We start from the raw sequence: 26792 nt of genomic DNA on the forward strand, positions 1-26792 counted from the left end.
TGACATGGGATTCGATCCGGGGTCTCCAGGATCGTGCCCTGGGCCAAAGGCAGGCGCTAAACCGCTGCGCCACCCAGGGATCCCCCTACCTATTCCCTCTTGATGCACCTTCCTGAGGTTGTAAATGTGGGCAGGATACACCAATATTTTACCTTTTCTTTTCTTTTTTTTATTTTACCTTTTTCTATTTAATCCTTTGGCATTCCAACCATAGGGCAAAGGGATAAATAGACATCAAGTTCTAATAGACACATACAGTAGTTTTTCCAGCTACTTTATTATCACCTAACAAGGTCATGCCATTTCCAGGCTCAGAATGGAGACATTCTCACTGCATCCCACCCTACATCAACAGGGCCAGTTCTATATTTTAGGGTCTACTGTTTGAATCATTACATACCTTATACCAATTTTTTATTTGAATATCTTTATTTGGAAGTGACAGAAATCCAACCTGAACTAGATTAAACATAAAAAAGAATATATTGGATAAAAAAAATCCAATGAAAGACTGAACAACCAACTAATTTGCAAAGAGAGTAAGGATTCTCAAGAATTGCTAGAATGAGGCTCCTAAATTCTAACAGGAGACTCTATATCTTTTCCTCAACTTTTATTTATTTTTTTCTTCACTGCAGACCATCTTTTCTTTTTATGATAGAGAAAATGGCTGCAAACATTTTCCTGAGATTTATATATATATAGCTTTCACCATTCGAAAGAGAATGATTTGTTTCTCAAGAAGAAATGATGAGGAGTGGTTTGTTGACCCATCTTTGAACAAGTACATACACCTGAACCAATTATAGCTGAGGGTAGGATTATATGAGAACAATGATCCCTTAGGTGACCATGTGGATGGAGAAGACAGTTCCCAAGAGAAGAGTTGTGCTGGGCTGACCACACTATAGATGTCCACTATGGCAGCAGCCCTTAGGCAGGTCCCTTCCCAAGCACAAAAACTTGGATAAGTTTGTCAATGTATAGTATGGTTGTTAGGATCAAAGCTTTTTTTTCCTCTTCCCTTTTTATTTTTTTAAAGATTTTATTTATTCATTTATTTGAGTGAGAGAGAGACAGAGAGAGAGAGAGAGAGAGCACAAGCAGGGGGAGGGGCAGAGGAAGAAGGAGATGCAGACCCCTGCTGAGCAGGGAGCCTAATGGGGGGCTTGATCCCAGAACCCCGAGATCATGACCCAAGCCAAAGGCAGACACACCTGACTAACCCCAGGTGCCCCATCTTCTTTCCTTTTTATTTTATTTTATTTAAAGATTGTATTTATTTATTTGAGAGAGAGGGAGACAGAGCATGAGCAAGGGGAGGAGACAGAGGGAGATGAGGGGGGAACAGGCTCCCCGCTGAGCAGGGAGCTTGATGCAGGTCTCAGTCCCAGGATCCTGGGATCATGACCTGAGATGAAGGCAGCGGTTTAACTAAGTGAGCTACCCAGGCACCCCTCTTCTTCCCTTTTTTTTTTTTAAGATTTTATTTATTCATGAGAGACAGAGAGAGAGAGAGAGAGAGAGAGAGAGAGAGAGGCAGAGACACAGAGGAGAAGCAGGCTCCATCCAGGAAGCCCGAAACAGGACTCAATTCTGGGACTCCAGGATCAAGCCCTGGGCCAAAAACAGGTGCTAAATCGCTGAGCCACCCAGGCATCCCTTCTTCCCTTTTTTTTTTTTTTTTTTCCTTCTTCCCTTTTTAAAAGAAGAGTCAACTCACCTCACCATCTATGTGCCATTCTCTTGTCCAGACAACTAAAACATTCTAGGGAGAATTTCCCCATAGACAAGTGTCCATGTATCCATCAGACTAGGAGATTCTTTTTTTAAAATATTTTATTTTATTATTTATTCGTGAGAAGTAGAGAGAGAGAGAGAGGCAGAGACACAGGCAGAGGGAGAAGCAGGCTCCATGCAGGGAGCCCGATGCAGGACTCGATCCCCGGACTCCAGGATCACGGCCTGGGCCGAAGGCAGGCACTAAACAGTTGGCTTCCAGTCATGGTTAGACAATGATGACACTGAGGACACCGCTTCAGAGAGTGAGAAGGTAAGTTTCTATGGTAGGGAGGAACGGCTGCTCTTCCATGCTCTTCCCCATAGGACAGAAGTGTTGACCAGGAGTGCACTGGCTTAATAAATCATCATGGCGGACACATTCTGAATCTAGGCAAGCCTTGCTCAAAGTTCTGAGAGGAGGCTAAGGTCAGAGACTACTCATGGAAGTGGGAATAAGGTGGTGGTACCTAGAAATTCCCAGGGTAACATTCTCCAAGTGACCACAGGCGGGAAAAGTTCTCCAAAACATGGTCCTTCCTCATCCATTCTCATGGGATTTCTACTGTCTAGGCTTACAGAGTAAGTTAGTGTCAGAGCAGAAGAAAAAAGTCCCTTCCCTGGTTCTTTTTTGCATGCTGCTCCCTGTCAGGGGAGTCCTCCCACCGTGGCACACTTCCAGTGTTTTTAGCTTGACTCTACAGGACCACTCCCTGGGCCTCACCATCTTCATCTGCAAAAACTAAGAGGTCAGGCTGGGTAATCTGCTAGGCCCTGGTACCTTCTGAAAACTTGAGGGCAAAAGTGATGCTGTGGTGCAAAGATAGGAGTTTAAATAAATCTGTTTGTTTATTTGTTTATTTATTTATTTATTTATTTATAAAGATTTTTATTTATTTATTCATGAGAGACACAGAGAAAGGGAGAGGCAGAGACACAGGTAGAGGGAGAAGCAGGCTCCATGCAGGAAGCCCGATATGGGACTTGATCCTGGGACTCCAGGACCACACCCGGGCCAAAGACAGGCACTAAACCGTTGAGCCATCCAGGGATCTCCCTTTTTTTTATTAATTAATTTTTTTAAACATATATATTTATTTATTCATGAGAAACACAGAGAGAGGGAGAGGCAGAGACACAGGCAGAAGGAGAAGCAGGCTCCACGCAGGGAGTCCGATGAAGATAGGAGTTTATGTCCAGAATCTATATCCAGGTATCAGGTATAACAAATCAGAGAAGCTTGAACAGAGTGTGGTCTGGGTCTGTGAGTCACATAGGGTTCAGTCAGTTAGTGAGAGGGAGAAGGGGGTATGTGTGTGTGATGTTGGTGATGGCGGTGGCAGCAGTGGTATATTATTTTTTAAGATTTTATTTATTCATAAGAGACACAGAGAGAGAGAGAGGCAGAGATACAGGCAGAGGGAGAAGCAGGCTCCATGCAGGGACTCGATCCCAGCAATCCTGGATTACGCCCTGAGCTGAAGGCAGACGCTTAACCGCTGAGCCACTCAGGCATCCCAGCAGTGATAGATTTAAAAAACACTTAATATTTACTATGTGCCAGGTACTATTCAAACACTTTATGTATTTTAACCCATCTAATCATAAAATAAACCAGTTTACAGGTGAGAAGAGGATGAGCTTCCCACAACAGATCTCAGCACTGGCCTCTTGAGTGTGAGGTCCTTGGAGAAGACCACTCTGCCTCTTTCCTTCTTCTTTTATGGTGAGTTCAGGGAACCCTCTTCTCTCTCTCTCTCTCTCTCTCTCTCTCTCTCACAGACACAGACACACACTCATTCATACACACCATACAGCCTAGTCTCCAAAGTCCCTCCATCTGGAAGACCTGAGCCCAGTAGTGAACAAGGTTCAAAGCATCTTTGGGGGCTGTGTCTGCTTCTGTGCCAATCAGCAGGTACAAATAGCTGCCTGAAGAGAAAGGAACCTCCAACTCCACAGCCCCAAGCATGGGAAGGTCAGCTCCTGCCCTGCTAACCCTGTAACATGCATGTTAAAATAAAATTTCTAATCACCACTACCATAATTTGATTACCTGTAAAGGTGTCAAGCATTCACAAATTATCTTGGTCAGAAATTTTGGTTGCCAGTGTCAGAAGCCCAAGTTTAGACAGAGAGGGGAATCTAATGGTTCAATGACCAAACCATAGAAATGACAGGAATAGATCATGGTCTGAGACAACTGGAATCATGGCTTTTTTGCCTCCCCTCATATCTCTACTTGTCCCTGCCTACAAGCTTCAGTTGCTCCTTTGCTTCAGTTTTGTCACTGGGGAAGAGATAAAGCCCCCTACAAATTCCTCAGATGAGGGAGGACTTTCTTCCAAGCAGAAGGTTGGCTCAGAGGAAGGAAGTTTTCTGCCCCTGGGGAATGAGGGAATGAAGAAAGGAGAGTGGGGAGCGGAAATCAGGGTATGAGGATTTGTTCCCCAGAAACAAGGGCAGGGATTCCCCAACACAAAGATTTCAGCTCACCTTTCATTAACTCAACAAGCAGATATGGGAAGACCTGTGATGTACAGAATGATGTACTAGACACTGCGGTAGGGCTGGGAAGAGTTGTTCTATCCTGAGACCTTGCACTTTATTGCGAATACTGGTGACATGAATAACCAAAAGAGAGAGAGGTACTATGGGACGCTCAACATAGTCTAGGGGCATCAGGGAAGGCTTCCATGAAGCAATAATGTCCAAATTGAGACCAGATGGATAAACAAGAGTCAACCAGGTTTGGGAGTTTGGGGGAGGTGGGGAGAGGTGGGGTGGGTTGGGGAGTGGAATGACCATTCCAGCCAGAAAGAACAGCTCTAAACTAAAAAAATCAATCAACGTGTGAGGGCTTCAAAGAAAGCCAAGGTGAGGGGGAGGTGGCTGGAGCACTGACACAAGGGGACATTGTGACCAGAATGAGGGCTTGGATTTGATCCTAAGGACAATGGAGAGCCACAGTAGGTCTAAGGAGAGCACTTCTGATTTCTCAATTCTGAGGTCCCTTGGGCTCCCTGCAGAGGAGGTGTCAAAGGTGGGAGGTACACTTCACACACCAGTGGAGAGAACTTGTGAAGCAGTTTTGCCTTCGCTTTAGAAGTCTATACCCAAAAAGTAATTAGAGAAAACAATTCAAAGAAAACCCCTGGCATGGAGTTACAGAAAATGGGGAGACATGGTCCTTGTGTGAAGCAAAGAACTAGTGGCCCTTGAAGTGGATGACCTGATGGTGGGCATGTTCCCCATAGTGGGAAATTGGGGAAAGACCTTCCCAAGAAATTTCTCTTGCAGGCAAGGGCTTTGGTAATAAGGGGTCACCCTCCCGGGCTTTCTTTTGGGTCTTCTCTTCCATCTGTAGGACCTACCAAGATTTGGGTGGAGGACGCTGGGGGCTGGGTAGGAAAGCTGTCCAATCCACCTCAGGTGAACTGCAGCTTCCCTCTTCCGTTCTGGAAAAGATTCTGTGTTGGTTTTCCCACAGCGTGAAAGCCAGAGGCAGAATATGCAGAGGGAGGCTGAGGGAGAGTCTTGAGGTCACCCATTACTCTTGATCCTGACATTCATCACATACACACACTCTGTGCCAAGGTTGCTGGGGACCAAAGTATCACACTGGGTGGTGGTGGGCAGGGGGACTGAGCTGGGGAACTGGCGCAGGAGAGAGGCAGGCCAGGCCTCGAAGGTACAGAGTAGGGGTGTGTGGCCAGGTCAGGTTAGGGGAATCTGGGCAGCAGCGACCGTCCCCTTGTCCCCTCGGGCAGCCTCGCCTGGCCTCCACCACCATCCTACCGCCCCTAGGCGCTCCAGCTGTGGGTCTCAGCTCTCAGAATGCTCTTTCTCTCAGCTCTGTTCCTCCTCTGTCTCTCCCCGGCCCTGTCTCTCTGAGACCGCCCCTCCGTGTGTGTGTGTGTGTGTGTGTGTGTGTGTGTGTCCCTGTCCCTGCCCTGTTTTGTCTCATCTCTCTCCCGATCTCCATCTCAATCCTTGTTCCCATCCATGTCTCACCCCGGGCCTTCTCTGTCTCCACGCCAGCCTCACTCTCTTTCTCCATCCGCTCTCTGTCTCTCTCTTATCCTGTCTCCTCTGTCCCTGCCTTGTCCCCATCTCCATCCCTGCTTTTCTCTTGCACGCGCTTCAGCTTTGTCTCCATCTCTGTCCCTGTGGGGACCCGCTTGCCCTCGTCTCCAATCTCTCTCTCTCTCCTCCATGTCTCATCCCTGTCTCCATCTGTGTACCTGTATCTCTCTTGTCCCTTTTTCCAGCACTATTTCTGTCCCTTTTTCTCCCTGCTTCCTCTCTTCACCCACGTCCCCATCCCAGGCTCCGTCTCTTCCTCGTCCGTGTCTCCATCCCCCTCCTGGGCCGCCTCTGTGGTCCCCGCCGGGATGGGACCTCGCTGGGGGCGGGGCCGAGGGGCTGGATCAGAATAACTCGGTTATCAAGACGAATTGAATTAACTTCTTCACAGGAGCGCCGCCAGGCCTGTCTCCCCTCCCTTCTGCGGGGCCGCAGGTGGGGAGGCCGAGGAAAGGGGTTGGGACCCTCCAGCCCGGCACTGTGGTGGAGAGTGAAGGTCTGTCTGGTCGGGATTGAGACGCGATGGGGACTCTCGGGATGGGGCCCCGCACTGCCCCGCCCTGCGCCTCGGGAGCCCAGGGAGGGCGGCGGGGACCCTTCGGAGCGGGGGTCTGGGGTAGCCGGGGGCGGGGCCTGAGCCGCCCAGGCCCCGCCCCGCGGAGCCCGCCCGCCCCGCCCCCTCCGCGGGGTCCTGAGCGTTAAAAGGCGCGCGGGCCGGGCCGGGCTGCACTTGCATTGCACCCGGGCGGAGCGCGGCCGCGACGGGGCGGGCGGACTCGCGGGCGCTCAGAGTCGGCCTCGGGTCCTCGGCGCCAGGCGCTCCAACCCTCATCCCGACCCCCACCCGGCCGGGAACCCCGACCCTGACCCGGCCCGGCCCGGCCCCCGCCCCCGACCCCCGGGCCGATGGACTACTCCTACCTCAATTCGTACGACTCGTGCGTGGCGGCCATGGAGGCGTCCGCCTACGGCGACTTCGGCGCCTGCAGCCAGCCCGGCGGCTTCCAATACAGCCCCCTGCGACCCGCCTTCCCCGCGGCTGGGCCGCCCTGCCCCGCGCTCGGCTCCTCTAACTGCGCGCTCGGCGCTCTACGCGACCACCAGCCTGCGCCTTACTCGGCAGGTGAGCCCAGCCCCGGCCCAAGCCTCCCTCCGAATCCTGCGGAAGCCCCAGCCCCTGCCCTATTTGGCAAGTGATTGCGACTGTCCCCCACAGCCGCCCCCATCCTTGCCCTCCAACACCCGCGGGATCCCCAGCCCCTCTGTAAGACGGGGTTCCCCTTGGCAGAGTTCAGCCCCACCCTCTCATCCCCTTCCTCTTTCTCACTGCCAGATCCCTGTCCTGTGCTCTTCGGGTCAGGGAAATAGATCCCTGGTCCAGCCCCAGGCCCCTCACCGGATCCTCCCCTCCCCGCCTGCAAAGTCTGACCACCAAACCTCTCCATCCCCGTATCCTTGGAAGATGCCCCCGGCTCAGTCCAATCAGATCCCCATCCCTATCCCCACCCCACTTCATGTCTGACCCCCAGCAAGAGCTTCTGCAGCGGCTGAGCTGCCCACATGGAAACCTTCCTAGAGCCCCAGCACCATCAAGCCCCTCCTGCCTGGTTTTGAACCCATCCTGCCTGTGTTTAGACCCTCTTGCTCCACTGAAACCCCAACCATCGCTTGCTGGAAGAAAAGCGTGCCCAGGTCATTAAGCCATTTTCATTCCCCCCTTCCCCCTGGAGACTCTCCTAGCTAGAGTCCTGCAGAACCCAGAAGCAGCCCCCCACTACCTCCAAGCCTCTTGATCCAAGTCCCCATCTGAACCCTCAACCTCACAGAGCCTTGCAGCCATCCCGATCTCTCAGGTTAGAGTCCAGGCTGCCCCACCCAATCTCCTTATCTCCTTCCTTCCGGGGAAGACCACTGGGAGCCAAGTAGAAGATTGGAGCCTGAGGGGTGGGAAGGGATGGCGAGATAGGGACCCGGATTTGGAGAAATGAGAACCAGCCAGATGGATCCAAAAACTGGAACAGGGATGGGGAGATTGGTACTCTGGGCCAGATGAGGATGGGGATTGAGGGTATAGGGTCAGGAAATGGGGTTATGGGCCCCACTGAGATGGGGAGAGGAGAACAGGTATAGAGAGGTATGAGGAAAAGTGGGAAGACTGGGGACCCTGGGAGAAATGGGGACCCAGGGTTGGGGAGATGGAGATAAGAACTAGAGGTGATGGGGACAGGAACTGTGGGAGATGGGGACCAAGGAAGACTGGCAACAGAGATGAGGAAGATGGGACTAGGAATGGGGTGTTGGAGACAAGGATCAGGGGGAGATCGAGAACTAGGGATATAGGACAAAGATGTAAGATACTGGGGACTCCTGAAGAATATGGAGACCTAAGCGGGGTTGGAGACAAGGATGAGGAGATACTGTCAGAAACATTGTCTGTGGGGGCAATGGGGCCTGGCATGGGGTAAAAGGGAAACAAGGATGGGAAGAGTGAGGGAGAGGGGTGGGGCTGGCTGTGGGGCAGTTGAGACACAGAGGTGCCTGGGAGGAAGAAGGGCAATGAGAAGGTGAAGGAACCTGGGTCTGGATGGGGGAAAAATAAGGACCCTTTTCAGTGGGCACAAAGAAAAGAATGGTCCCAAAGGGGAAAGCTGAAGAGAGATGTGGATGGAGAAAGATGAGGAAGAGGAGAGGACACTGGAGGAGAATGGGATGTGAGATGGGGCTGAAGAAATGAGGCCTGGGAGGGAGAGAGATGACAGGGGAGAGGGAGCCAATTCCCTACATGGCAGAAAGTATGTGCCAGGGCTCAAAGTAGACCTAGGCCAGGGAGTCTCAGTCACCCAGCTCCAGAACTGGCTACTGGGAAGGCCCACGATGCTGATGAGACCTGGCAATCAAGGCTAAGGTGGACAGAGCAGGACCTGAACCCAAGCAGGGCAGACTGACCAAGGCGGAAGCACACCACAGGGGAGGTCGGAGGAGCAGGTGGGCTGGAGAGAGGGGAGGGAACACAGCAGAGTACCAAGGACAGGTCAGCCGTCCTGACCTAAGGATCAGATCTTGATTGCCTCGCTGCGGCTCTGGGGCTCCAGGTCCGCCTGCGCCCTGTCCGCCTTCACTCCTGCCGGCTCCACTGAGAGATGGGGCAGACGCTCCGTTCGAGACCGAGACCGAGGGGAGGAAGCCGAGGGGCTGAGTCAGGCGCGGGGAACGGCGAGCGATCGCAGGGGCAGGACACAGCGGGCTGAGCTCGGCCCCTCATGCCCCCACCCTCGTTGCTCCCCCCTCCTGCACACACCCCTAGTGCCCTACAAGTTCTTCCCGGAGCCGTCGGGCCTGCATGAGAAGCGCAAGCAGCGGCGCATCCGTACCACGTTCACCAGTGCACAGCTCAAGGAGCTGGAGCGCGTCTTCGCAGAGACTCACTACCCCGACATTTACACACGCGAGGAGCTGGCGCTCAAGATCGACCTGACTGAGGCTCGCGTGCAGGTGTGTGTTTGCGTGTGTACGGAAGTGTACGTGTTGGGGGGCGGGGGAGGGATGGGAGGTTAGTGCCCGACACCTGGGGGCCTCGGGAAAGAGGGCCCTGGCTCTCTGGGGTGGCAGGCAGGGGCAGCTTGGAGGCGGAGAGCTGGGGCCAGGGACCAGGGCACAGTCCGGGGGTGGTTGGGCAGGAGAGGATGGGCAGCGGGAGGAGACAGCGGGCCAAGACTTGGCAAACCTGAGGCCCTCTGGAGAACTGAGCTCTTCAGCCCCCAGGATTTCCCCTCTGTTCCCTTAGTACGGCCAGGCATGTAGAAGGATGCTTGGGAAGCCTGGAAGCTTCCCAAGTGGGTAGAGTGGGAGCCCCGGGCGGCCTCAGTGCCAAGGCAGGCGAATCCCAGAAAGCCATCGAGTGCCTCCATGTCCCCTCCCCAGCTCTGCAGCTGTGAGATCTCTGAGCCTGAAAACCCAGGGCTCTGGGCAGGCGCAGGGCCGAGGAGCGGCCGCCCAGGTGGACTCTGTTGTCTGTCTTACAAATCCAAGTGGAGATGTCCAGCTGGTCCGCCCTTACTGGAGACCCTGGACGAACGGTTTCCCCTAGTACCCGACCCCTTCTCCACCGCCGTGGGACACTCCAGGTGGAAATCCCTGGAGCTTCTAGTAGGAAGGAATTGGGGGCAGGGCTTTGGGTGATAAGGGAGCGAAGGCGGAGTCCCCGCCCGGAGACCTGGAACACTGGAGCCTGCCGGTGGCGGGTGATCAGATCCCCCAGGGGAAGACCAGGAGGGAGGGGCAAATGCAGGAGAGGCCTCGAGCAGAGAGAGGAGGGCCAGGAGCCAGGTAGCGGAGGGCCGACGGGCCCACGCTCAGGAATCTGGTAGTAATCCTGATCCGACCCCTTCCAGACCGAGGGCTCCCGCGCGTCTCGCGGCCTCGGCCTGACCGGCCCCTGTGCCCGCAGGTCTGGTTCCAGAACCGCCGAGCCAAGTTCCGCAAACAGGAGCGTGCGGCCAGCGCCAAGGGTGCGGCGGGCGCGGCGGGCGCCAAAAAGGGCGAGGCGCGCTGCTCGTCCGAGGACGACGACTCCAAGGAGTCCACGTGCAGCCCCACGCCCGACAGCACCGCGTCGCTGCCCCCGCCGCCCGCCCCCGGCCTGGCCAGCCCGCGTCTGAGCCCCAGCCCGCTGCCTGCCGCCCTGGGCTCCGGGCCCGGCCCTGGCCCCGGGCCGCAGCCGCTCAAGGGCCCGCTGTGGGCGGGCGTGGCGGGCGGCGGGGGCGGCGGGCCGGGCGCGGGCGCGGCGGAGCTGCTCAAGGCCTGGCAGCCGGCGGAACCCGGGCCCGGGCCCTTCTCCGGGGTTCTGTCCTCCTTCCACCGGAAGCCTGGCCCGGCCCTGAAGACCAATCTCTTCTAGCCGCCGGACTCTGGAGGTGCCGGGCCTGCCCCCCAGAGATGCCCCTGCCCCTCAGGACCTGACAGGGTCCCTCCCCATCCGGGCGCCCGCCTGGAAGTGCCCACCTGCCCCACCCCCTACCGTGTCCCGCTCCTAAGTGTGCCCTCCCCAGCTTCGGAGACCGAGTCAGGGCCTCTCGTCCTCACCTACCGCCCCCAGCAGAATGGGGTACTTTCACCGGGGCGCCCCCCCTTCCAGCTTGGCTTTCTTTGAAACCGGGATCAAATAACCCCGCTGGAACTTGAGGGTCCTCAAGCAGAGCAGCAGCCTGGCTCCCTCCCTGGCTCTGCAGCTGGCTGGCTCACTCTTCACCCTGGCCACCAGCCCGCTGCCCCAGCCCTCCAGTCCACCCGCACTGGTCACCGTTGGGATAATAAGACGCCCGAAGGGTCTCACTGCCAATTTATCCCCTCCCGTTTCCAGCCGGTCTGGCGCAGAGGTTAGGCCTGTTCAGAGAAGAGGGCCTGGCTGCCAGGGCACTGGGACAGAGGGGTTTCCTCTTTCCTGAATTTTTTGTTTGTTTGTTTTTGGTTGTTGTCGTTCTTTTCCTTTGAAAAACTTGTAATTTATTGAGGTGAGTTTTGCTCAATCCAAATAAAACTTAATTTATTGAAGACGTAACGCTGGCAACCCTTCTGAGTACCCAGGATGGGGGATAAGCTGCCTGCAAGAGCCCGTCCCCGCTTGCAACCAGCAAGGAACCCACTGCTGCCACAAATCCGCAGCCCGGGGTGGTATAGACAGGGAGACAGTGAGAACTAAGCAAACTACCACTTTATGGCCCAGATCCTTCTCCCCACCCTAACCAGCCCCGATAATATTAAGGTGCCCGCCCTCCCTAAACCCACGCAGAAAAGCTTAAATAAACCCCAGCCCGGTCCTTGGGCTATTCCTTCATTTCCGGACGGACACCCCCAGAATGGGGGTTGGGAAGGGTCCTAGCTGAGCTTCCCCTGCCCCCCGTGGTTCAGGCCAGGTGGAGGGCAGCAGAAACAGCGGTGAAAGTGGGGGCCCAGACGTACCCAAGTGGACCCTACGGGCACCCCTGAGGCTGGGAGTAGGGATTCAGAAAGGGAGGTCAGCACCAGAATAACCAAAGTCCTCGGTAATCTCGGCAATTGACCTCCGGAACCCTGGGGCGGGGGAGGGGCAGGATGTCCTAATTAGGGGATTCCAAACGATTGGGCAGTGGGGAACGCAGATCCCCAATAAATAGGCGGAGAGGTACTGCCCCACCCCTCACAGCTTTTCAACTTTGGGGCTATGGCTGGGCCTTAGTTGGAGGGTGGGAGCAGGGGTGCCGAGTCCGCAGCTTCGCAGCGCCACCGCTATCACTTGCTGAGCTGCAGGGTGTCCAAAAGGAGGCGCTTGTGAGCCGGGTCCTGCACCCCAGCCTCCTCCAGGTCCTCCTCCGTGATGTCGCTGTAGGGGTAAGAGAGGCTGGGAGGTGGGCGAAGAGGTCTAGAGGGCCCGTAGCTCCGCCCCGGGGCCAGCCCCACCCCATCCGCCTCCAGCCCCGCCCCCACCTGAGAAACTCCAGGTCGTCCCAGCCATTGTGCACCAGGCCCTCCTCATAGCGCTCCAAGCCGATGGCCCGCAGCCAGGCGCCCATGCCTGCCTCGCCCAGCCCGCCGGCCCGCCCGCCCTGCGGGCACGGAGCCTGAGGGAATAGCGCATGTCAGGGGGAGCACCGAGAGCACCCACCCAGGGAAGAAGCCCCTGCAGCCACATCCTACTACAGGCTCTAGGGGAAGAGGCAAAAACGGGCTGATTCATGTTCCCCGCCCCCCACCTCCCAACTCCCCAGTACCCAGCTCAGGGCAGAAGGGACCCCGTTGAGTGTTGAAATGGTGCCATAAAGGGATCCCACTGTCCATGGGCAAGCACACACCTCAGGTACACACAGATAGCCACCCCTGGTCCACACACCTCCTCTGCCAGGTCCTCCTGGATGCTCTCTCGGATTCGAGGTGGAGGGAAGCTGAGAGGCCGGCCATAGTCCGAGGGCAGTCCCCGGGGCGGCTGCAGCTCCAGGGGGCCTGGCAGAAGCACTGAGCGGCCAGGCCCAGCTGGAGCATAGTCCACCTCACTCAGAGTCTTGGCCATCTGCAGCACGGAGCAGGAGCGATCGTCCCCACTGGCTACCTCCCCCAGGAAAGTGCTGGTAGGTGAGGGGCCTGGGGGCAGTGGAGGTCTTGGATGGGCCTTGGGAGGTGGTGGGCCACGGGCCTCACCCCCACTGCGGCCCCGGACCACCGGCCCTGGCAAAGGATCCAGGCTGGGGGGCAGGAAGATGGCCGAGTCTGGCAGGGGTGGGGGTGGAAAGTCTGGAGGGGGCAGTGTGCCCCCAGACTCCTCATCTGATGAGCTCCCCTCTCCCACACGGGGGGGCCGGTGGCGCCCGAGCTGTGGAGCAGGCACTGTGATGGCCACTTTGTTCTTGGTGGCCGGTGGGACAGGGGCCCTGGCAGGCGAGGGTGGCTCCGGGGGCAGCAGTTGGTGGGGGACCCCTTCAAGGACGTAGTAGGCAGGGTTATTGAAGCTGTTCTTGGGTGGGGGGGCTGCCACCCCTTCCGGCTCTGGAGCCCCCTCTGCCTTCAACCTGGGTTTGAGAGCAGGATAATCAAGTCAGGAAGGCAATGGATACAGTGGAAGGAGAACTGGACTGGGGGTCAGGACTGTGGGCCCCTGGTCCTAGGATTGCACGTGACCTTGAGCACATCACTTTCTCTCTCTGGCCCTTGGTGTCTTCACCTCTAAGATGCAGGAGACTCAGTGGTTGAATAGATAATCCTTGAACTTTCTTGCCTTCCTTGCTAAGATTCTCAGATCCTTCTTTCATGACTTTGTGAAAGTCCTGAGCGTACATCAGTGAAAACAGGTGCCAGAAGGCAGGGCAACAAAGGCCTTTGGTTGGAATGGCCGGCTAGGGCTTGAAATCCTGTGAAGGCGCCTGAGGCCAATCTACTGAGGAATTTTACCCAGGGATTCAGGTTAGTTTTACTCAAGCCTGAGGATAAAACCAAGGTGACCGATAACAGGTGAAGGTGAGTGAAAAAGCACCAAACCGTGGCTAGGAACTTTTATTTAAGTTCAAGCAACAATCGGATATAATTAGGAAGCCTCACTTTCCTCGAGTATGATCCACAGAACACTAGTTCCCCAGGGTATTAATAGTCACTGTGTGGAAAAGAAGTTTCCTGGCCGGTTAAGTTTGGGAAACTATACTCAACAGCGTTGAAAAGGGGGTTTCCTTCCTGTCCACATGCTCAGAGCTTCTGCAAAACTAATGTGCACTGGGACTACCTAAGAAAAGAATCTAGTCAGAACCATTCCCCAAACTCATTTGACCACCAACCCGTTTCCGATGGGGCATCTTGTAGGACAGTGTTCCAAAGTATGCACCGAAGGAAATGCCATGCTGAGACCAAACAGAAAACCCAAGCTAAATTTGGAGGGAACTGTTGCAGAAACAACTTCTAGTTCTATTTTTTTAAGGCAGAGCCGGGAAGAAAGGCTGACTGCTTCCTTGGACTCAGAGAGCCACGCCTCGGGGAGGCCTGAGTGGCCAAAGGAGCAGAGCCCCAGCACCCCCAGCCATGGGGCATCATCTCACTCAGGCATCGAACGGTCCCCGGGCTGGCCCTGAGAGCCAAGCATAGCAGTAGATGAAGTGGGGGTGGATAACAGGTTCCTTCTCTCACCTGGGCGTCAAGGGCTCCTCCCGGGAAGCAGCTCGAGGTGGGGCTGGGGGCCTCCCAGTGGGTGGTGGTTTCTCTGGTTCTTCAAATAACTTAGACAGTGGGCAGGAGGCCTCTGCAGGGGCTGGCTTGCGGTTCCCTGACCTGCCAGGGGTGTACAGGGTGAGATGAGGTAGAGACTGACCCAAAGCCCCCAGGCATCTCTTCATGGGACACCCAGCACAGTCCCAGTTCACCTGGGATCCTGGCTGCCTCGAGACACAGAGGGGGCTTTGCTCTTTGCTCCTGCCTCATCCTTATCAATGCTGATCCACTCTGGGGAAGGAAGAGAAAGAAGACTCAGAGGGGACCTGGGATCCTGGACCCTAGACACCCCCTGGGCCTACAAGCAGCCCCTTTCCAGCTACTCCTGAAGGCAGGCCCACTTTCAGGCGTTGCTACAGAACTTCCAAAGATTCCAGGGATTCTAACGTGCCCTCCCTCTACCCGCAGTCCCCCCTCCTAGACCTGCCCACACCACCCCATCTCATGCCCCATATCCCTCCCAATGGAGCCCCCACCGTAGAGTCGCTCACGGGTGCCCAGGCGCTCTGTGGGCACCCGCACCTTCATGGAGCCACGGATGTTGCCTGTCTCCTCGCCTCGGTGGGACAGGAAGGTCAGGAACTGCTGGGCTGTGCTGCCAATCATGGACTTGAGCGCCACCACGCACTCCCCTGAAGGGCAGATGGGGCAGACGGGCAGACTGTCGAACCTTTCTAGAGCTCTGCTTGGCTTTCTGTGCCTCTTGGGACCCCTCCCTGCTCCCCCTCCACTTCCCCCCCTCACCATAGGATTCGTAGCCATCCATGGACTTGACCGTGAGCAGGAGGTGCTGGTCCTGCAGGTACTCAATATCAGCCAGAATTGGCTTGAGCTGGGGAGCAGAGAGGCCTAGTGAAGGACAAAGCCCCAACGAGCCCCTCCTGCCCATGACACTGCTCACCCCAACCCTCAGACTCGTCCAAGCTCACTCCCACTCAACTATTAAGGAAAGATCCCAAATCCTTAATGTAGAAGACATGGCCCTGCATGGGCCTTTCCTAACATTCATGTAGTTAATTTTCTACATCCTCAATGGCCAACACAGGACCTGACATTGAGCAAAGGCTCGAAAAGTGTTTATGAATGAATGGATGAATCTGTAACTTGGTCCCACACCTCCCAAATAAAGCAAATGCCCTCACCCTTACTCATGCCCAGCCCCACCACACAACACACACACACACACACACACACACACACACGCATGCACCATATGTGCTCTTTCACACCTCTCCCTGTGCCCTCACCTACAAGCTCAGACCCTGCCAAAAGCCTCACCGTGGGCAGCTGGCGTGAAGACCACTGCACCTTGAGGAAGTTGATGTTGTCACTGCTCTGAGCATCATTCTCGAAGCTCTTCTTGTACTCTGGGGTGAGGGTGGGGGATACCCAACTGAGTGCCACCTCCTGGATTCCCTTCTGCCATCTAGGGGGCTGACCGCTCTGGGCCCCCGGGCCTCCCCATCCCTCTTGGCCCACACTCAGCCCTGGTCCTGCCTCTGACCCTCCAGGCAGGTGGAGTAGAACTCAATGAAGAACTTGGTGCGGCTGGCTGTCTTCACGATGGCCTCAATGCTCTCAAACTCAATGTAGGCCTGGTCTGAAGTCTTTGAGAGCCCTGAGGGGCAAAGGGAGGAAGGCAGTGAGGAGGGCTGAGAGGGTGACACAAGGAACAGGACAGACACTGAGCCCTGGGACAGGAAATCAGGGGCCCTGGCAAAGGAGGCAGGAAGGCCAGGAGGGAGGTACCTCCCCCATCCCAAGCAACCAATGGGGAGGCCCCAAAGCCCAGATCCTGGCCCAGACAAACAGAGAGCCCAAGGATGAGAGACCATCTAAGAAGGGGGCTGGGGACCAGAATACCTGCAGGGACTGCCTGCCCACAATCCCCCACACTACTAGGCACACTCAGGGGACCACACATGGCTCCAGGCAAATAAAGACACATACATATGCGTTTACATTCATATGAATACACTCACTCATGGGCAGGCACCTTTCACAGTGCTCTGGGTACACAGACACCCTCACACAGTACATATTCAGAAACATTCTCGTACGTACATATACCCAAACACACACATACACACAGAGATAGTCAAACTCTTTCACATCCCCAGAGCAGTGTGCCCACCCACCCACCAGCACATTCACAACAGTCACCTTTCTTGGAGATGAACTGAGAGGTAACCCCAACCTCAAATGTCCCGAACACGGGGGAGTGGTCGCTGGTGACGATGTCATCAGTGCAACCTGGGATTAGAATGGGAGCTCAGAGGCAAGCTCTTTCCTCTCTGCTCCCGCTTCCCAAAGCTAGGACAGCACCGGCACGAGGACCACCCAGGATAGCCCATCCCCCTGTCCAGGAGACTCTGACCATAGGAATTGCAGATGATGTGTGTCTCGGGGTAGGATTTCCAGAGAATCCGGTCACACCATGAAGGCACATTGGTCCGGACCTGGGGCAGGGGATGTCAGCATGGTCAGGGCAAACAGCTGGGGTGGCTCAGCATGAGGGCCACCACACAGCTGCAGGACTGATGAGGCCCAACACTCTTACCACACCAGGCCCCAGCACCCACCTCCCTTCTTGGGTCCTCATAACACCCAGGATCGTCCACCCTAAGGCCTTAGAGGGCCCAAGGAGCTACAGGAGTAACTGCCCAGATCTTGACCAGACATGCACTCCTGATTCACTGCAGCCCAGGAGTCTCCCAAGGCCCCCCTACCCCTGTTCCCTTGGCTCACCCCAGTTGGCTTCTGCTTGTGCCAGGCATACGTGTCCCGGGAACCCCGCTCATAGCGGTAGGTGGGTGGGAAGGAGATCTCTTCCTCACCTAGGGAAGGCAGGGAACGGGTAGGGGTCAGGGCCCTAAAGACACAGGGAGACCATACGGGCCCTAGCCCTCAGAGACCTGCCAGGCCCACACTCACTGAATCGAAGGAAGACTTTGTGCTTCTCGCGTTCCAAGTTCAGCTGGTCCACCCTGAGCAGTGGCTCAAACTCCTTCCTGCTGATGTAGTTGAGGATCTCCTGTGGTGAAGACACAAGGGCTGGCAACTCCCTCTTAAGCCAGAGCCAGAGGTGGGAGCCCAGCTGGCCCCCAGCCCAGCTTCCCTCCCAGCCACCTGGCAGCCCTCTTTGCACCTGGATGTCCATGTCCAGGCGGTAGTTGAGGTCCCCAAACCAGAAGAGGTGAGTGAAACGTAGAGAGATGTCAAAGGCACTGAGCTGCCGGTCGCCCAGCGAGAGCAGCCGCAGGATGTCCAGGTAGTTCTGGTTCCGCCTATGGGGGGTGAGGGGATGTCTCCAGGGTCAGGGGCCAGGGACCGGCAGGAAGGGAAGAAGTCTCTGGGGTCAGGGATGGGGTACAGATCAGGGTCCCTGGGGACAGAGGAAAGAGCTGGGAACAAGATCAAGATGAGGGGCAGTAGAGGACTCTTGAGTTGGGACAAGGGAGAGGGCGGTCTTGGGGACAGGGATGCAGGAGGGCCATAGACTGGGATGTGGGAGAGGGACTAGGTCTCAGGTGAATAGGGAATGAGGGTAAAGACTTAGAAAGGTACCCCCTTACCGGGCAGTTTTCTCATTTCCTGAAGTGAGGTGGCAATTCACAAAGCCAAATGAGGTGCCATTGAACATGAAAGAGACTCCCACGGCTCCCTTGTTTCCTGTCCAAGCAAGCAAAAGAGGATGGCCTGCGTCACCTTTGGAGGGCTCCCAACTCTCCCCTCTGCCCCCATCCCCCGAAGCAGCAGTGGGAAGATCCTCCCCACCCTCCCAGAGGCTACAAGGCAGACAGGTCTCTAAACACATCCCCCCTTCCTGGGGGCCACACAGGGCTCGCGCAGTTCACGTGGACGGCCTGAGTCTCTCTGCATGTGTGAACAAAGCCCCTAGTGATCACAGGGGACCCCAAGGGTGAAGCTGAAAAGACCTGCAGATTCTGAGCAGAATCTCTGCCGAGGGAGCACTGGACCACCAACCAAGAGGCCTGGGCACTAAGATAGCTCCACTACATACTAGCTGTGTCACCTTGGTCAAGTCACTTGGCAACCCTGGGCTTGAGAGTTTTGGGGAGGTTGAGTTTTATCATCTATGAGATGGAGATAACCATCCTGGCCCTGCCTTCCTGGTGGTACTGGAAGACATTTAGAATATGAACATGCTTTACAGAGTTCAAAGGGCTCTATATAGGAGAAAACTGAGACCACCTGAAAGGGGGAGACTATGAGCTGGAGAGGAAGCAGGAGGTGTGGACAGAGGGATCCTGGCCACCCGCTCACCCAGGGTGTTGGCGATGCCGGTCTTCACGCTGGACGTACTGACATGGCTGATTCGGTTCTCATGCTCTGGCTTGACCAGCACGGCTACCTTGATGTTCCACAGCGACTGCATGGCAATCTGGGTAGAAGGCTCGCGGTTATCCCTGCCTGGGGCTGGGGCACTGCCGCATTCCATGCCCCCCACCCCACCCTGTCTATACTGGAGAGGGCACCGTCAGTCACAGGATAGGAAGGGCTGCCACCCCTTTCTCCTGAAGGGCCAGAGAGAAACAGAGCACATTCCTACAGCATGAAGCACTCATTAGATTTCGAAAGGATACCCCGGGGGCCAGAGGGAAAGGCAGGCAAGTTGTGCTCCCCGGGTGGCCTGTGGGGTCAAGCAGGATCGTTTGGGTTGGGGTCTGAGGAGGGGAGACTGGACAGGATGACCCTCTCTCACCGGGCGGTAATCCAGATCTGTGAGCTCCTTGAGGCCCCCGCGTAGCAGGTCCAGCCACTCGCGGTCACCCACCGAGTTCTCCTGGGTCCCGAAGACATAGATGTCATGGGGTATGGTCACCGTGACCTCATCCAGGGTCTTCCCTAGACCCTTTGATGTGAACCAAGATGTCACAGTTTTTTGGAGGTGGCACGCTTCCTGGAGGTGAAGGGGATGGGGTGATGGTCAGGCCCCTGACCCTGACCCCTGACCTCTCTCCCACCCCAGCCCTACCCGGGCCTGACCCATGTTCCAACTGCCTATGAAGACAGAGATCATGTCCGGCTCATCTTGCTTGGAGTGCTTGTTCTTCATGAGCTGCAGTAGCTGGCAGAAGGCCTCCCGCTTCTGGGGGGACAACAGCCAGTTAGGGGAGGTCCCTGGTAGGTGGCAGGTCCCATGAGGGGAGGGACACGCCTGTCTGGTCCACCACTGTACACCCACTACTCAAGCAGAGGACACCTCTCAGGAAATGTTCACCAAATGAACATCTATCTGCCTCTACCCTCGGGCCACCCATCTCCATACATACACTGTCTGCCCTGTCAGGAGGGACGGGTCACCTGCATCACACATTTCCTCTCCTTCCAGCCCCCAGGAACCCCTGCAGGGGGCCAGCCCAACACGCTGCTCACCCGGGCGCTGACAAAGATGAAGTCCTTGCGCTGTGTCCGATCCTTCTCCTTCTCAAACACGACGCCTAGCTTGTTCTGGACACGCTGGGACTTAATGAGCTGGCGGACTAGGGGATGGAGGCCGGTCACACTGGCCCGTGCACTGAGGCCCGGAGGCTGCCCTGCCCGCCCCCCGCCCCCCCCCCCCGCCCAAGGTCGGGCCCTGGCTCACTGCGGTCATGTGTGAAGGTCGTCCAGTCCTCCTGTGAGTCCCGCTGCCTCCGCAGCAGCACCAGCCGCCCGCCCTCCACATCCACACTGAGCGTGAACTTCTGTGACTTCCCGATCTTGGTCAGGTCACCCAGGGTCACATCTAACTTCACCTGCAGGTCACGAGATGGGGGGCTGCTGAAAAGACCCTGGGCAAGTACCACCCCCTCCACCCTCCACCGCCCTTTGCCCCAGGGGTCCCCCCAACACTTCCTTGCGTACCTCAAAGGCCTGCACAGGCACAGTCTTGGCCTTACGTATAGCCGGCTGCGGCGGGGCTGGTGGGGCCGTAGAGCTCATGTCCTGCAGGACCTTCAGTGCCTGGGGCGAGTAAGGGCAGGCAAGGTCAGGGGATGTGCAGAGAGCTGGGACTGGGAGGGAGACGGCTGACAGTGGGGTCGATGCTGAGGTGTAGACTGGGGGTGGAGATCACTTAGGTCATTGCAAATAGTTGGGGTCTGGTGGGTCAGGTCAGAGGTCAGGAGCCAGGCTACCTTCTTCTGGATGCCCGACAAGAAGTCCTTTAACACCGACAGCTTCAACACCAGGCTCTCCAGCTCCTGCTCCCCGGTCTGTGCTGGATTCTGCACAGAGGAAGGGTAAGACTGGTCCCTGAGGCCGCTGAACAGGAGGGTCCCCCCGGCCCCAGACATCAACCCACTCCCCACAGGCCCCCCCCATAATCCCACCTGCTGCTGCAAGAGGCGAGTGACCATGGGAGAGCTCTGCTGGTCGAACACCTTGGACAGGATCTCCAGACCCGCCAGGACCTTGTCCACCTCGCTAGGGGAGACGACCGGTCAGAACTCCCCGCCCCGACCCAAGGACAGGGAAGGATGGCTGAGTGTGTAGCTTCAGCCTCCACCATAAGGATCCAAGGGTTCACAGGTGAGGAAAATTCAGGAAACGACAGCTGAGTCCCCGTTCCGGGCCAGAGAGCAGAGGTCAGGACATCTGTGCAGGGGGCAGGGGGCAGGTGAGCACGGGTCAGAGGAGAGGCTGCATGCGCGGTGTTGCGCGTGCCAGGTACCTGTGCAGCCTCCGGCACGAGGTGGCAAGGGTGCGGGTGAGGTGGGGCAGGTTGCTGGCTCCGCCTCGCACGGCCTCCAGGTCCAGTCCGTAGCTGCCCTTCAGATACTCGTGCGAGACAGTGCTCAGCCCATTGGGAGCACTTCAGGGAGGGGTGGAGAAGTCGGTGAAGAACCTGCTGACCCTGTCCCGGCCCTCCCACCCTGTCCCTAGAGGTGGTACTGGCAGTGATCAGAGCACCATGGATCAGGGTGTCTGCCCCTGGGGCTGAGGTGGGATGAGGGCCCCTGGGGGTGGAGTGGGGGCTTAGAAGCCCCCGCCCCCAAGCGGACAAGGTTCTCAGAGGAGAAAGGGGAATTCCTGTTCCCTGTGGAGGCTTCTGGTCTTACCTCTCAGCAGCTGGAGTTGTGGGAGTCTCAGGGGCTGCTGGGGGGCTGCCAGGCCCCACGGGGGCAGAAATACTGGTAGAGCCAGAACGTGGGGGCAGCGGAGGCTTCTCATCCTCCCCATCTGTGAACAGGAGTCAGTGAAGTATGGGGGATGCTGTGTCTTCAGATGCTTCCATGGAAGTGGGGTAAAGGGCCCCAGCATCATGGGTAGGAGCAAGGGGGCTTTAGGGGAGGGGGACTGAGAAAATGGGAGGGGAAGAAGCAGGCAGCGCCTGGGGAAGGGGCAGGGAAGGCATCTGCACGTGGCAGAGCGTGCAGCACCACCTGAGACATCACGGTCGTCGGGTGGGTCTGGCTCTCGCTCCCGCTCCACAGGCAGCAGCAGGGCACACACGAGGCCCTGGTTGGGCTGGGCGTACAGGCCAATGAGCTCGCCCAGGGTCTGGAAACGGCGCACGGGCACGCCCTGTGAGGTCTGCCAATCAGCAGGAGTGGGAGAAGTGTCAGCCAGCTGACCCCAAGTTACAGGGTGGAATCAGGGTCAGGGGCCAGACTCCTACCTGCACAGCCAGGAAGTCTTCTCCATCAGGTAGGATTCGGTATGTGTGCACGTGCTTCTGATACCTAGTGACAAAGCGAGGATCAGAACCTGTCACCCCTGGCTAGGGCTAAGCCCCAAGGCATGCCTTCCTCCTGCTACCAGGCTCAGGACCCAGCTCCCTCAGCTTGGTTTTCCTAAAACCCTTTGCTCAGGCTGCTCACGGGTTAATGATGAGGCCAGTCCACTTCTATCCTGCTAGTGTTGCCAACAAGAGCAGGAATGACCAGCCTCCCCCCACCACCACTCCCGCCCCCCTCCTGGCCACCTCTCCACCCAGACCTACATGGACTCCACACCCACCACAGGGCCCGGGAAGCAACAGGCAGCTCTTTTGTGGCCTCCACAGCTGTCTAAACAGCCCCTCTGGACTGTGGTACCAACTCTGGCCCCCCGCCAGAGTAAGAGTCCTCAGAAGCCTGGTTAACCTCTGTTTGCACACATAGGAGATGTGCTAACACACGTGTGCGCCTGCTGTCTGTGTTTACGTTGGTGTCTGGCTCTGCTGGAGCTGGGTGCATTGGGGGCCATTTTGCTAGGAAGTAGGCGGGTATCCCTGAATTATCCCCCCTTCCCCAGACAGCAGGAAACTGGGATGACCCAAGGGGGCCCCCTGTGGGAGACCCAGGCCTCTAAGAGCCCCCAAATTGAGAAGGGGCAAGAGGGGTGCTGACAGATGGCCGCAACAGCTGAGCAGGTGACAGCTGAGCCAGGCCTGGGCAGCAAAGGCCTCACTCAGTAGGGACGGAAGGCTCCCTCTGCAGCCAGCCCTCAGGTAGGCTAACTCAGGGGAGCCACCCGGGGCCCACGTGTGAGCTGGACAGGAGGGGGGTATTGGCGCCAGACAGGACCAAATGCCCATTTGAGGAGACCCACAGTCCATCCCCTCCACTCAATTAGGCCCCCCTCAGGAACTCTCCTGGCTGCTGATGGGGAACATTCTGTGCAGGTGTCTATGTGTGTACCTCTTTGTGGACTGTATTTACAACAATAATAGCATCCTATTTACTGAGCCCTGTCTTTGTGACACCCTACAGATATGATCTCATTTTTTTTTAAAAGATTTTATTTATTTATTCATGAGAGACACAGAGAGACAGAGACACAGGCAGAGAGGGAAGCAGGCTCCTTGCAGGGAGACCGATGAAGGACTTGATCCCAGGACCCTGGGATTGCAACCTGAGCCAAAGGCAGACACTCAACCACTGAGCCACCCAGGCACCCCCCCTAGATGTGATCCCATTTAATCCTTGCATTTTGATACAGATATTAGTATCATCCCCATTCTCCAGAAGAGGAAATAGGCTCCAACAGAAAAGCAATTTGACTAAGGTCACAGAGTAAGTGAAAGACAAGAGCTGGGACCTAAAGCCAGGGCAGAGGCCCGTGCCTGTATCGTGGCCGGCTGGTCAGATTGCCTGTGCTTGTGCGAGCAGGGGTGTGTCCTGAAATGTCACCCATGTACCTGTGGGTACGTATACAGGTAAGCAAGTGTATTTCTGATCACCTACCCCCAGGCTTCTACCCCATTTCTGACCCTCCCCCCATCCCTGGGCTCTTGAGATGCAAGTAGCCAGAGTCAGCTGGCAAAGCTGAAGCCCCCAACACAGACAGACCCTCATTCCACCCATTTCCTCCCCTGGCAGTGGAGCCAGGACTCTCCCCTCCTGGGACAATAATGTTCCTCCCCCAGACACAGGCCCAGCTGTCCCCCTCCCACTCAACAGCTGACCCAGCACCTGCCTCCCTCCCCTCCCTAATTAGGGGGTATGCCTCCGAGGGGGCTGGGAGCATCTGGCGAAGCTGTCCCTTGTTAGTCTCTCCTGGGCATCAGACTTGGGGCATAAGCTGAGACTTAGGGAGCCCTTCCTCTTCAGATACCCAGGTCAGGGGTCCTCAACCCCAACACCACTAACATTTTGGACTGCACAGTTCTTTGCTGTGAGGGGCCGTCCTTCGTATTGCAGGATGTTTGGCGGCATCACTGGCTTTTACCCACTAGATGCCAGTAGCACTATCCCAGCTGTGACAATGAAAAATGTCTCCAAACATTGCCAAATGTTCCTGAGGGGTAAAACCAACCCCTAAATGAGAACTACTGGCCTAGGTCAACGCACCCTCCAAGAAGTGAGTAGAACAGACGGGGTAAGGGACAGAAAGATGGGGGTTTGGAAGGGTTCACAGGGCTATGGTGGACTATAACTCGATCCTAACAACACTCACAGGAGCCCACCTAGTATTAGACCCTGGGACACAGGAGACAGCTCAGGGAGAGACTCCAAACCCACCAACTCACCCAGAACCACTACCACACACAGCCGATGGGTACAGGCACAGGACGAGACCCACTCCGAGAGCTGCCAAGTCTAGCCCCTCATTCCGCACCCATAGGTGGGGCTAGGGCTGCCGGGATACCCAGGGCCGGGGCACACGCACATGCTCATTGATTTGTGAAATAATAACACGGCCCCATAGAGCCTCCTCAACCCCTCCCTTCTTCTCAACACCACTCTGCCCTCAGCCCCTGACATCTGTAGCCACACCGGTCCCAACCTCAGGCCTGGGGGCATAGCAAGGATCCCTAAGGAAGCTGCCGGGCATCCTCACTCACGCACTGGTCTCTCTGGCCCCAACTCCGTCTATGCCTACCGCATCTCACTCGATCCCGTATAAACAGAGCTACAGGCAGCCCTGGAATGCACAGCCACACGTCCTCACCCCCCCGGCCGTGTGCCTGGAGGGTTCCTGGGGGTCTGCCAGAGGCTTCCACCCTGGCTAGCTGGACCCTACCCACTCTGCCCTCCAGGCCCCAGAAAGTGTCCCCAGACACAGAGCAGGAAGGAAGTACCCCCTGCATCCTTCCTCAAGCCCGGCTGGACGCCAAGTCCCCACTGCTGGGGGCGCTGGCGTCCCACTGTCCCAGGCCCTCCGCACCCACCGAGGGCCCCGGGGCTGCGCCCCGCCCGCCGGGAGCCCCAGCCCCACTCACAGGACACAGAGCGCGAAGGCTCCCGCCACGCTCTCGCTGTCTCGGACCAGGAAGCTGCCATCGCGGCCTGCCCGGGCCAGCAGCTCCTCCGCAGCCGCGCGGCTCAGGTCGCGGTGGTACCAGGCGGGGGCCGGGCTGCCCAGCGCGCCCCCGGGCCCCGCACCCCCCGGGCCCGGCGCCCCGCAAGCCGAGGCCATGGCGCGCAGGGCTCAGCGCCGCCGGCGCCCACCGCCCCGCGCCATCCGCCCGGGGTCGCTCGGGGTCGGGCCCGGGGCCTGAGGATCCACGGCCGGGACCGGGCCCGTGGTCGGGGGCTCCGCGCCCCGCCGCGCAGGCCGCCCCGTCCGCCGCGCCGCGCCGCCGCCGCCGCCGCCGCCCGCAGCGCCGGCCTCAACTTGAAGAGAAAGAAAAGTTTGTTCAGAGGCGGCGGGGGAGGGGCGGGAGCGCAGCGCAGAGCCGGGCGGCCGGCCCCGGCCCCGGCCCCGGCCCCCGCCCCGCCCCGCCCCCGCCCCTCCGCTCGGCCCGCCGCCCGAGCGCCCCTACCCCCACCCCTTCCCGGCGGGGCCACGGCCCCTGCGTTCCCGCACGACGCGGGACCCCCACACCCACGGGGATCCGCCCCGCCATCACCACCCCTAGGAGACCCAGGGACCCGGCCCCCCCACGAAGGTCAAGTTCCCCCACCCGGCTCCGGGGCACTAGGCGGTCCCAGCCCCCTCTCCGGAGAGTTAGCCCCCTCCAATAATCGCAAGGACGAGATCTCCAACTCCCATAAACGTCTAATTGCACCCGAAATCCTTTCTATTCAGCACCCACCTCCCCCGCAGCCTCAAAGGGCCGGGTCGAGTTCTCAAAACCCGCGAGGGATCGAAGACGAACCTCTTCCCACCCCTGTCCTCGGTACCCGAGTGGCCCGGACTCCCAACTCCCGTGAAATCCAGGCCCCTCCTAGACCCGAGCCCCCAAACTCCGCCGGGTCCGGTCCCCGACCATTCCCGCGGGGGGATCCCCCTCCAGGGCGCCCCGATCTCCCACAAGCGCTCAGGCACGGTCCGGTGTCCTCGAATCCCCACGCACCGTCCCCGGCAACCCCTCGCAGCCCGGGCAGGGCCCTTCCCCCCTCCCGGCCAAGTTCCCTGGCACCATCCCCCATCCCCGGAGGCCCGGGCCGCGAGGGGTTCAGCAGCCCGAGACCGGCACCCCCCACTGCCCTAGAGGAAAGTTCCCTCGGGCCCCCGGGCCCCCGACTTCTCCGCACAGCCGCCGCCGCGCGCGGACCCTCACCTCCCGGGCCGCCGCGGTGCCCCCTCCCCGGGGGAAGCGGCCCCTGACTCTCCGCGGCCACTTAAGATGGCCATCCGCCGCCGCCGCACCCCCTCGTCTTCCGCCCCGCCCGCCGCTCCGCCCCCGCGGCTCTCGGCGGAGCCGGGGGTAGCACCCCGCGCCCCGCCTTCCCCGGGCCCGGGTCTCGCCCCGGGGCCGCTGACCCCGCCGAGTGACCTCGGGCCAGTCACGGCTCCCCTCCGCGCCTCGCCTTCGCGCTCCGCAAGGG

General features: G+C 57.9%; 2 protein-coding genes across 2 annotated transcripts; one reads left to right on the forward strand and one right to left on the reverse strand.

The window, feature by feature from the left end:
- The first annotated feature begins 6687 nt into the window (after positions 1-6687).
- Positions 6688-11422, forward strand: PHOX2A (paired like homeobox 2A). Its single transcript, XM_025459144.3, has 3 exons — positions 6688-6988; positions 9170-9357; positions 10313-11422. The coding sequence occupies exons 1-3, from the start codon at positions 6772-6774 to the stop codon at positions 10760-10762; spliced, it is 855 nt and encodes a 284-aa protein (XP_025314929.1). The 5' UTR covers positions 6688-6771; the 3' UTR covers positions 10763-11422.
- On the reverse strand, positions 11381-25503 carry INPPL1 (inositol polyphosphate phosphatase like 1). Its single transcript, XM_025459143.3, is given in 29 exon segments — positions 11381-12223; positions 12328-12461; positions 12731-13403; positions 14506-14646; positions 14739-14817; positions 15063-15218; positions 15331-15418; positions 15865-15953; positions 16091-16204; positions 16750-16839; positions 16964-17045; positions 17335-17423; positions 17521-17620; positions 17735-17873; positions 18162-18258; positions 18874-18991; positions 19313-19486; positions 19488-19510; positions 19597-19699; positions 19987-20093; positions 20198-20348; positions 20458-20556; positions 20730-20819; positions 20925-21018; positions 21266-21406; positions 21654-21774; positions 21978-22128; positions 22214-22277; positions 25241-25503. Coding segments are annotated over 29 exon segments (3795 nt in total). The 5' UTR covers positions 25438-25503; the 3' UTR covers positions 11381-12132.
- Between the last annotated feature and the right edge of the window lie 1289 nt (positions 25504-26792).

Source organism: Canis lupus, chromosome 21 (genome assembly GCF_003254725.2).
Source record: "Canis lupus dingo isolate Sandy chromosome 21, ASM325472v2, whole genome shotgun sequence".
NCBI lineage: Eukaryota > Metazoa > Chordata > Mammalia > Carnivora > Canidae > Canis > Canis lupus.

Bases quoted from the DNA above. Each gene is read 5' to 3' on its own strand.
- PHOX2A (XM_025459144.3), top strand. From the start codon at position 6,772: ATGGACTACTCCTACCTCAATTCGTACGACTCGTGCGTGGCGGCCATG. The intron at 6,989-9,169 runs GTGAGCCCAGCC...ACACACCCCTAG, and splicing joins GCCTGCGCCTTACTCGGCAG to TGCCCTACAAGTTCTTCCCG. The intron at 9,358-10,312 runs GTGTGTGTTTGC...CTGTGCCCGCAG, and splicing joins TGACTGAGGCTCGCGTGCAG to GTCTGGTTCCAGAACCGCCG.